Here is an 11,513-nt window from a genome sequence, read left to right as displayed (position 1 = left end):
CGTGTTGAGCTCTTCACTGATCTCATCCGCTCCATTGAGAGATGTCAGACTGAACTGCTGGAGATAATGGAGGAGCAGCAGCAGGGAAACAGGAGGAAGAGCTGGAGCAGGAGATCACTGAGCTAACACTGAGCTGGATCAGCTCTCACACACTGAAGATCACCTCCACCTCCTACAGGTCAGTCAGCATCTCTCTGATCAATGATAATGCAGTATATGATTCCATAACACTCCCCATGCTAAAGGATTTCTCCTCTCTCCTGCTGTAGATTTACTCATCCCTGTGCAGCTCTAGAAACACCAGGAACTGGTCTGAGATCAGTATGAAGACTGATGAGAGTCTGGAGACTCTGAGGAGAGCTCTGACTCAACTGCAGGACACTACAGGAGAAACTTACACAGACTGGTGTGTCAATATCAAAAAGACCGTACAGATCATCTTTTTATCAGGACTGACAACTCTCATGTGTTCAGTTTTTTTTTCTTCAACCAGCTCAAATTAGATGTGCTGTGTATTCAACAGGGGGCAGCAATTGATTCTATGACTGCTGTACCACGTGACCACTGCAGATTCATACAATATTATATTTCTGCAATACTGGAGACTGATATTTCAGGATCGCACATGTTTTAGGTCATGTCAGTTTAAACATTCAAGCGATTTTAAACCATTTGAGTGCAAGAAGACATGAAAGAGAACTGAATTCAGACCTCACATGCACACACACAGAGCAGCACAGACACTGAACACTGAATATACATCAGGCTCAAAATGTGAAAGAATGGTTCAGAGAGCATGAAGAATCATTTTCACACATGAAGTCCAGACCTCAAATTCATTGAAAGTCTTTGGGATGTGCTGGAGTAGACTTTACAGAGTGCTCACCTCTTGCTGTCACGGGTCAGGGTGTGTCACCGGTTCGTCTCTGTTGTTTGTTATTGTCCTGTCATTTTCCTGCAGCTCGTGATTTGTGCAATCAGCGTTGCCTGGTAGCGCTGTGCGCACAATCACAAACTGATCTCCCACACCTGTCGCTCGTTTCCCCTCACCCTATTTATTCCCAGCTGTGTCTACCTCATGTTGTCAGTTGATCACTATTCGTGTCGCGTGGATGCCTTATGTTTCTGTGTGCTCTTTCATGTGTTGTGCTTGTGACATTGTGCTCAGGACCCAAAGACGAGGGGTTTGCAGTAACACTGTTTTCACTTACTGGACTTGAGCTCGTCATCAGTGGTCGTCCTAGGATTGCATCCTCTGGGTGGTCTCACCAGCCCGTGTGTTCGCTGGTGTGTGTGTGCGGAGAGCACGGGAACCACCTTACAAAGCTGTCTTCACCTCATTGTCACATTCTCTGTTTCACGTGTTATTTAAGTGTTCTAAATAAACTTTCTTCACTTGTTCACTGCAATTGAGTCTTACATTTATCTGAAGCCTGACACTTGCATTGTCATCTTGACCAAAAATTGATGCACCTCTTGATGGAAATAAATGTTGTGATATTATTTCCATCAAGAGGTGCATCAATTTTTATATATTTGCAATTTTAATCAAAAATTTTAATTAAATTTTTAGTTTTCAGCAGGTTGTTTATATACAGAGGTGAGTGCATGTTGAAGGGGGTCGAGCAGCTCTTGTTTTTGATGTGGGCTACTGTCAGCCAGTGGAGTGACAACAACCCTTCCTTATTTGAGCAGACATAAAAGGAAAATGAAACCTTGTGTTCGTTCTTGTTCCGTCCCAAGATGCATCTTCAAGTGTCCATTGTTCTTCTTTTCATTCTTCTCACTGGAGGTACAGTAAACACAGCGTATTAAAGATATTTGTGGGTGTAAATAGGTCAATGAATGTGTCTCTGTGTGTTTTTGTCTTTTAAGGATTCTCTCTGAACTGTTATGAATGCCAGAATCAACAACAAGCTCATTATTGTTCAAAGACGACATGTTCCAGTGCCAACTGCAGGAGTACAAAAGCAGTAGAATACTTTGGTAAGTTGAGTATGATGAAGTGCACTTGTTCTGTTATAATTTACTGGTACTGCTAAAGAGAAATCAGTCATTTGTTGACCTCGCATTTGTCACATAATGCAGAGCATCTTACTTATCTTGTTTGTTTTTTCACCAGATGATATTCTTGATATTCTTTTAGGGCAGTTTGTTCATGTTTCCTGAAATATCAGAATTTGGGTCGATGCAAATGTCTGTTTTTTTCCCTCAAATCATCATGACTTTAGAATATCAAAGCATAAGGGAAATTGTATAACTTAAGTCATGTAACTGGTCACCTTTTCTTATTTTCAATATTTTTGGCATCACTAGTTCATTTTTGTGTAAAAGGTATTCCATGTATGCTCTCAATTAATTAAAAGCTATTTAAGATAGTTATAAAAATGATTGAAAATGTTATTTAAAAAAAGTTTTACAAGGTATGTCATACCAAACAATTTCAACCCAAAGTGTTTCAGTGTCCTATTTGGGAGATATAGTGCTGCTTTTCCCCCCAATTTTGTCTTTAATTGTGATAGGACCCTATAGAGAAGAGGCAGATAACAGACAACGGGAACGGAACAGGATCCCGAGCCGGATTAAGTACAAACACGCTGCATGCCCCGGCAACGGTATTGTATTCCATCATCTTTATAGCCTGTTTATTTACATCTCACAATGGCAAAATGAAAATGTACGCATGTACACTTTTACTTGTGAACATTTATAGGGATTTCAATGTTAAAAATGTTGTATTTCTGTATTGATATTTTTTTTAGCATCAACCTGCCCTGGGAATAGATGAAAATTAGCCACCCTGGCTAAATCTGGCACTTTTTACATTGATTTTTATGTATTTTTGATGTGTACTGTCCCTGATTGAATGAAAAACTACAAATACTAAGCTATCTAAATGGGCCCATTCCATAGACTTATATTGTTTTTATGTAGAAAAAAAAATTGAAGAGTCAAAAGTGACCATAAATGTTTTGATGAACTCACCAGTGTCATCTTGCATTTTCAAAGTGCTTCTATGCTTTCAGCAACGTCTGTCACAACGTCTGTGTAAGGGAACTCGGATCAATATAACTTAAAGGTAATTAAATTACAGTGAATAAGAACCGAATTAAAATATAAGTGATTCAGAATTAATATTTAACACTTTGTCAACTATTGCCAGCAGCCATATCACCTTGTAGCCCAAGACTGTTTGCCCACTTAAGCTAAGCAGGGCTGAGCCTGGTTAGTACCTGGATGGGAGTCCTTCTGGGAAAACTAGGTTGCTGTTGGAAGAGGTGTTAGTGAGGCCAGCAGGGGGTGCTCACCCTGTGGTCTGTGTGGGTCTTAACGCCCCAGTATAGTGACGGGGACACTGTGATGTAACAAGCACTGTCCTTCAGATGAGACGTTAAGCCGAGGTCCTGACTCTCTGTGGTCATTAAAAATCCCATGGCACTTCTCGTAAAGAGTAGGGGTGTAACCCCGGTGTCCTGGCCAAATTCCTTCCATTGGCCCTTACCAATCATGGCCTCCTAATAATCCCCATCCATTAAATTGGCTCTATCTCTCTCTCTCCTCTCTGGCGCCGTTGTACTGTGGCTGCTGTCACATCATCCAAGTGGATGCTGCACACTGGTGGTGGTTGAGGAGAGACCCCTGATATGATTGTAAAGTGCTTTGGGTGTACAGTAGTACATATGAAAGCGCTATATAAATGCCTCATTCATTCGTCCACCGAAAAGTTGATTCAATTCTGGGCAGATTATTATCCCGTGGCCAACGGTAATAATATAAAGTTATATGATAATGCGCAAGGTAGCAAAATCAAAAGTTTAAGGTAGTAATTTTTAAGCACACAGCACAAGACACTGATATATATGAAAAATCAAAACAAGACTTTATTGAACTACTCTAATACACACAAACTAATCTAACGAAAACACACACACACACACACATTCATACAGTTACAGGGAAATGGTTAGATTGTTATGGGAAGGTGAATGGAGTCCCAATTGTCTAGCTTTAAACAATATTCTTTGACCACAATATTCTAGCAATTCAACCGTAGTTCATTTGCTTAAAGTAAAAGTTGCACCAGCTCAGCAAAATTTAGAAGACTGTGTTACTTGCGTGTGGGATGCTCCTGTAAGCATGTGTTCCTTTCGTGACGTAGTTGAAGGAATCTTTGCGGTGCTGCTCGGCTGGAGGTCGGTCAAGAGTTCTGAGGGACAGCGTTCGATGGTGAGTGGAGTTATTGGTTTGCATGAGGGAATCTTGATGTGTCGGTTGCCGGTTACGTGTTGTTTCTCTGCGTCTCGAAACAAAGGACTTTGAGCGAGTCTTCTTTGGTTCAACCAAGGTCCCTTTAAGACAAGTCATTTCACTCGGCGGCCATCTTTGAAACGCCTCTCGGGCATTCAAGTGCAGCTCCTATCTCTTTGAATGGGGAAACATCAAATTCTCCAAAGCTGTTTGCCAAGCTTTCGATTAAATTTCATATTTGAAATCACCAATGAAATCTGACAACAGCTGTCTCATAAATTTTGTTTCTAAACGCTTGAATCATGACAAAAAAACCCGGTATATTTCAGGCTAGATCAAGCTAATGCACATGCGCGTTTCATTTCGGAGGCGCGCGTCTGATTGAGGGTATGCATAGACGTCACTTTCCCGCCGGAATGCGCTCCCTCAGCTGGACTGACTGAACCTGCTGTATGACTGGATTTAATAGGGGAAACTGTGAAAACGCGAGTAAAACAAACGATTACACTAAAGGTTGGGCTCGAAAGTGTTCATTATGACATGTCAAAGAAACCTAATCCATGAATATTAGCATGCAGCCAGGAATCGTGTTTCCTGACATTTATATGTGCCTGATTTCGACGCCAGGGAAATAGGTTACATAAAGCAAATCTGCCTGTGAACGCTTTATATAAATACAATATAGGTAGGTCTAAATCGCTTGTATCCATGTTATATATTTCGTCATATCGTCCAGCTCTAAAACTTGTAGTTTTTGTCAGTGTTTATTTAAAAACACCCAATTATGCAGAATATAAGATGGTAAATATTTAAATGATGAGTTATTGTCAACACAATATATAACAATACAATATATAGGGTGTGATTTTACCCCAAAATCCAACATTTTGACACAAAATGATAACTGCAAAACATGTTTCTTTGCCTGGAGTCCAGCTGTTTCTGTGAATTGCAGCGACCTATTTGCTTTTTCTGTAGCTTTCAGCAGTCTGTAAAAATATTCCTCAGATTTTGTGTCAAATCTATTTGTACAGTCAGTCGCAAAGCTCTTTCCTGTTTTGGATGGGTTTTGTGTGTTTTTAGCGGCATTCACGCTGAAAACCAGTGCTGCCACTCAGTCTTTTGCCACTCAGTGGGCGTAACCGCAGTCATAACGGTCGACGGTGACATCACGTGCATACCCTCTATAGTAAATTAGACCTTATGTAGCCCCGCCCCTTTTCAGCACTTCGCTCGTTGTCTTTTGACTTCCAGTTTGTATTTCCACAGCGATCTTACGTAAAACTGCTCGTTTTAAAATCTTCCCGGTCTACTGACATTTGTTAAGACATCTGCTTTAAACATCACAATGCTCATGATAGCTTTCATTAACTCTACAACAGGTGAATCCACTTCACCAGCTAATTATTCTTTGACAGCGATGCCATAGAAATATACAGAGCTACTGCAAAAACGGAAGTTCAAAGACAATATTATAAAGATGGCGGCGCACTTGTTTCTCTGGCGCATAAGGTCTTATTAAATTGCTATAGAGGGTATGCACGTGACGTCACCGTCGACCGTTATGACTGCGGTTACGCCCACTGAGTGGCAAAAGACTGAGTGGCAGCATTGGCTTTCAGCGTGAATGCCGCGTAAAACACACAAAACACATCCAAACGGGAAAGAGCTTTGCGACTGACTGTACAAATAGCTTTGACACAAAATCTGAGGTATATTTTTACAGACTGCTGAAAGCTACAGAAAAAAGGAAGCAAATAGGTCACAGAAACAGCTGGACTCCGGGCGAAGAAACATGTTTTGCCGTTATCATTTTGTGTCAAAATGTTGGATTTTGGGGTAAAATCATACCCTATATATTGTATTGTTATATATTGTCTTGACAACTCATCAATTAAATATTTACCATCTTATATTCTGCATAATTGTTTGTTTTTAAATAAACACTAACAAAAACTATACAAGTTTTAGGGCTGGATGATATGACGAAATATATAACATTGATATAAGTGATCGCTCCGATTTAGACCTACATATATTGTAGTTATATAAAGCATTCACAGGCCGATTTGCGTCTTTCTCTATTGATGACCCTTTTAAAGTAGTTGTTTTCTGATAAACTAATCATGTATAAAAAGCGCAACTAGTTGTGCAGGATTATGAAGCAGCTGGTTTGGACAACAACAACAAAAACTCTACATATAAATAAAACTAAAATACTATTATTACTATGAGTCGTTCTATAACGTGTATTACAAAAAAAAATTCTCTTGTCCTCTGTAGACGTGAGGCAACTCTTTGTTGAAAAGATGAATAAAGTAGTATTAAAATAGTGTTCTGTCCTCATTTGTCATAACTGACCTCGGTGTATCATGTAGTTTTATGAACCAGAGCTGCTCATTCATTCATTTCTCTTTTTATGTAGGCATAACGGAGGAAACCATATCTTATGGGTGTGCTATGCCACGTGAATGTAAAAGCTGGTCTCTTGGCACAGGCTGCTGGATAAGAGAACATAGTTCCAAATGCTGCGACACCAACCTTTGCAATCGACAAGCTTCAGGTATCATCCTTTATTTGATCATGAACTAAGTATAATTAAGGGAATATGCTAAATGTAAGATGTTAGATAATGTTGTGCATCACTATAAACTGGTACAGCATAATTTAGTGATCAAATCTGTTTGCTAAGTGAGAGGGCAGGGATCAGGGCTGATTATTTGGCTAAAGGCTCTCGTTAAAGAAAATGGAAAAAATAAAAAAATATATTTCTTTTTATTGAATATTAATGGATAAACAATTTGTGTAAAAAAAAATAAAAATAATTATCAGTATGCATATAATATATTTTTGGAATGCTTATCTCTGGTAAATCTGGGAAAATTGTATTTTTAGTTTTTGTGCTAAGATTTTTTGCAGTGCACAGCTGAGGAAATGTTGTTTGATTGCAAATTTGCAATGTTATATTTGACAAAAAATTATATACAGTACTGTGCAAAAGTCTAAGGCATGTCAGTATTTTCACCCCCCCAAAAGGGTTTTAAGCCAGTTATTTATATCTTTTGCTGTAGTGTGTCAGTAGGAAATATCAGGTCACATTTCTAAACATTAATTTTGCCATTAATGATCTAGTGAGATCTTTGAATACACAAGGAGTCTGACAACAGTCAGTGCTCCACACGGAGATCTGATCTCACCATCATTGAATCTGTCTGTGATTACATGAAGAAACAGATGAAACTGAGACAAACTAAATCCAGAAGAACTGTGGCCGTGTCTCCAAGATGCTTGAAGAAACCAACCTGCAAAGCTACAGTACTGTGAAGAGTTTTAGGCACTTGTGTAAAAATGCTGTAAAGTGAGGATGCTTTCAAAAATAATGTCATAAATGGATTTTACTTATCAATTAACTTCTATTAACTAAATCAGATCAATATTTGGTGTGACCACCCTTTGTGTTTAAAACAGCTTTTGTGCAGGTACACTTGCATATTGTTTTTCAGGTAGCTTTGCAGGAAGGTTTCTTCAAGCGTCTTGGAGACACGGCCACAGGATTTGGATTTAGTTTGTCTCAGTTTCATCTGTTTCTTCGTGTAATCACAGACAGACTCGATGATGGTGAGATCAGATCTCCGTGTGGAGCACCGGCTGTTGTCAAACTCCTTGTGTATTCAAAAATCTCACTGAATTATTACAATTAATGGCAAAATTAATGTTTAGAAGTGTGAACTGTTATTTCCTACTGACACACTACAGCAAAAGATATAAATAACTGGCTTAAAACCCTTTTTGGGGGGTGAAAATACTGACGTGCCTGAGACTTTTGCACACTATTGTGTGTATATATATATATATATATATATATATATATAATATAAATGCAAAGTTAATTTATTATTTTATTAAGAAAATGTTCCTGTTATGTCTGCTCAAATAAGGGAGGGTTTTTGTCACTGCACTGGCTGCCAGTAGCCCACATCAAAAACAAGAGATGCTTGAACCACTCCTGCATACACTCACCTCTACAAGTCTGATGTCTGCACTGAGCACAAGATATTTTTGGAATACTTACTTAAAATAAATCTGGCAAAATTGGTAGCTATTGCACTAAATGTAGCAAGATTTTTTCCAATGCACTTTAATGTAAATCCCACAGCTGAGGTGTTGTTTGATTACAATGTTATATTTTATAATAAAGAAATAAAAAGAAAATATTTCTTGCAGGTTCGTTCTCTCATATCCCCAATGGGAAGAGATGTTTCACTTGTGATGAAGAGGACTGCTCAAAAACAATCAGTTGTTGGGGGAATGAAGACTACTGCTTTACTGCATATGGTAAGAATTTAGTAATGGAAGTGTGTAGTAGTTTCTTCTAATAGACAATTATTTCCCTATTACCAATTTTGACCTCAGTTGCCATCATAAAAATATGATGGAAAAAATCAGAAATGTTTTAGACACGTTCAGTTTAGATGTGTTTGGCACATCACCTCTGCAATGGACGCCACTTCTGTTTTCATTCTTTTTAACAGAACCTTCTTCACATCAGTCAGTGGCTACAAAAGGATGTGCATCGAAATCTGCCTGTGATCAGGAGCCTGGAAAGATTTTAGGATTTCATGGGAACATCACATGCTGTGAGGGGAACCTGTGTAACGGTGCTACTCAGATCTCCACATATAACAGTGCTCAGAGTGTCACCCAGATCTCCACATATAACAGTGCTCAGAGTGTCACCCAGAGCTCCAAATATAACGGTGCTCAGAGTGTCACCCAGAGCTTCCTGTTCCTCTGCTGTTCTCTGCTCTCCTACCTCCTGCTGCACTGAATCTAGCAGCAAGGACCCGCATCAGGAGCAATTTGATAAATTACAGTGCATTATAAAGAAAGCTTGTATTGTCTGACATCATTTGCTTATCTTTAAAGTCATGAAGTAAGAAATGTGTATTGAAGTGTATTGAAATAATAAAAAAACACAAATTATTCTTTAAATTATTATTTTATTATACACAGCAAAATCCCCAGAGTTTAATTAACTCTGCTCAGAGTACATATGCTCCCTCTCTAAATAGTGTTAAAGTAACACTGAAGCAGAGTTAAAGTTAATGACATAATTAAGCAATTAATTAAGTGATGATTGAGCATTAGTGATGAACACCTGCTGTTAACAAGCAGAATCACTGAAGAAAAGAGAAACACAAGAACTACAACTGACTTCAGCCAAATCCTTAGATGAAATCAACTGAAAAGACATTAAATCTCTCAAGATCTGATTAAACAACTCCACAAACAGCTTTTCTAGCTTTACCTATTATTAACCAGATTGACTGTCATATTTCTACAGAAGTTTTTATTGAGAATTAACAGAGGTTTAGATGTTGATGTTTTATTGGCCAAAAAATGATGCCACTATCATGGGGGTCAGTGTTTGCTTTAGTTGGGCTCTTGACACTTTTATGTTTTTAAAATAATTTGCTTTTAAGCAAGTGTGGTCTTGTTTCACAGTAAACACTTGCGCATTGCTGAATCAAAAGATTGAAGAAGCAGATCAGCCTTAAAAAAGCCATTAGAAATAAACATTACAAAGAGGTCTCTCTCTTTTTCTTTAGTTTCTTGACTGAGGTTTGACTACTACAGAAATGCAAAAAAAAAAAAAAAAAAAAAAAAAAAAAATCCCATTAAACAAGTGCCATCATAATGCTTCACTGCTGCAAATGAACAATTATTAGACATGAACACATCGTACAATCCTCAACAGCGGTGACAATAATTATTGATACTGCAGTGCATGATGGGAATTTTGTACTATGGTGATACCCAGCATGCATTGCAGCATGAAGCGTTTTTTTTATCACCGTTGTTGAGATGCATATGCTGATTCTTGATGTCTGTGTGTATCTAAATAATACAGTAGCTCAATTTTTTATGCACTACACGGTTTTAAAATCATTCAAGACAACTGTTTGCTGCAACACTTTCTTCTCATGCTTTAGTTTCACAGGGTTGGTAAAAAAACAAAATGTATAAATGACCAAATATATGGCTAATTGCTCTGGATGCAATCAGGCTTACAATGACTACAACATCATATAAAAGCAGCTAATATCTGCTCACTGCTCAACATCATATGAATTGCTGCAGAGAAAAAATAGTTGTGACCGCAGTGGTTCAACCTTAATGTTATGAAGCGACAAGAATATTTTTTGTGTGCAAAAACAATGGTTCAAATTGTTGAATAAAGACGTTATTTTTGTTTTGTTTTTGTGCACAAAAATTATTCTCATCACTTCATAACATTACGGTTGAACCACTGCAGTAAAGTTGACTATTTTAACCATGTTTTTAACTACCTTTCTGGATGTCAAAAGGTGCAATGACATTGCTGCCTATGTGTGGATTAGATGCCCTCGGATTTCATCAAAAATATCTTAATTTGTGTTCAGAAGATGAACAAAGGTCTTACGGGTGTGGAACGACATGAGGGTGAGTAATTAATAACAGAATTTTCATTTTTGGGTGAACTAACCCTTTAATTCTCAATAAGGACTTGTGTAGACATGTGAAAATAAAGTCAATCTCGTTATTAATAAGTGAAGCTGGTAATGCTGTTTGTGGAGTTGTTTAATTAGATCTTGAGAGATTTTGAATCTTTTATCTTCAGTTGATTTCATCTTAAGGCTGTGGCTGAACTCAGTTGTTGTTCTTGTGTTTCTCTTTCCTTAAATGATTGTTAACAGCAGGTGTTCATCACTAATGCTCAATCATCACTTAATTAATCACTTAATTATGTCATTAACTTTAACTCTGTTTCAGTGTTACTTTAACACTATATACAGAGGGACCAAATGTACTCTGAGCAGAGTTGATTTAACTTTCAAAGAAATGATAGAAAATCAGCTATATGTATGTATCCAGACATTAATTAAGTAATGATTGAGCATTATCAAAGATAGCTGCTGTTAACAAGCAGAATCACTCAATGACAGAGAAAACAAGAACAACAACTGACTTCAGCCACAGCCTTAGATGAAATCAACTGAAGATAAAAGAAGACATTAAATCTCTGAAGATCTCAGCAGAGGAGGATTAAACAACTCCACATACAGCATTACCAGCTTCACTTATTACTGACCAGATTGACTTTATGTCTGTTATACGTTTACAGAAGCTGTTTTTCTAAGGATTTTTTTTTCAACCTTCCGGGGCTTTTTGGAGGCCTTAACGGGCTCAAAAACTCTTGAAAATTGGCACACACATTGGAATCT

At 37.9% G+C, this 11,513-nt stretch overlaps 1 protein-coding gene across 1 annotated transcript; it reads left to right on the top strand.

Annotated features, from left to right (window-relative positions):
- The first annotated feature begins 1,670 nt into the window (after window positions 1-1,670).
- si:dkey-102g19.3 (uncharacterized protein LOC566752 homolog) lies at window positions 1,671-10,517 on the top strand. The gene is made up of 6 exons (XM_051878018.1): window positions 1,671-1,792; window positions 1,876-1,986; window positions 2,523-2,615; window positions 6,674-6,811; window positions 8,473-8,583; window positions 8,781-10,517. Exons 1-6 carry the CDS (start codon window positions 1,744-1,746, stop codon window positions 9,074-9,076), a joined length of 798 nt encoding a protein of 265 aa, XP_051733978.1. The 5' UTR covers window positions 1,671-1,743; the 3' UTR covers window positions 9,077-10,517.
- The last annotated feature ends 996 nt before the right edge of the window (window positions 10,518-11,513 follow it).

Source organism: Ctenopharyngodon idella, chromosome 21 (genome assembly GCF_019924925.1).
Source record: "Ctenopharyngodon idella isolate HZGC_01 chromosome 21, HZGC01, whole genome shotgun sequence".
In the NCBI taxonomy this organism is placed as follows: Eukaryota; Metazoa; Chordata; class Actinopteri; order Cypriniformes; family Xenocyprididae; genus Ctenopharyngodon; species Ctenopharyngodon idella.
The sequence above is the reverse complement of the archived record's forward strand: the minus strand, read 5'-3'. Positions and strand labels throughout refer to the sequence as shown.

Coding starts and splice junctions, on each gene's coding strand:
- si:dkey-102g19.3 (XM_051878018.1), top strand. CDS start 1,744: ATGCATCTTCAAGTGTCCATTGTTCTTCTTTTCATTCTTCTCACTGGA. Junction 1,987..2,522: donor AAAAGCAGTAGAATACTTTG/GTAAGTTGAGTA, acceptor TAATTGTGATAG/GACCCTATAGAGAAGAGGCA. Junction 8,584..8,780: donor CTACTGCTTTACTGCATATG/GTAAGAATTTAG, acceptor TCTTTTTAACAG/AACCTTCTTCACATCAGTCA.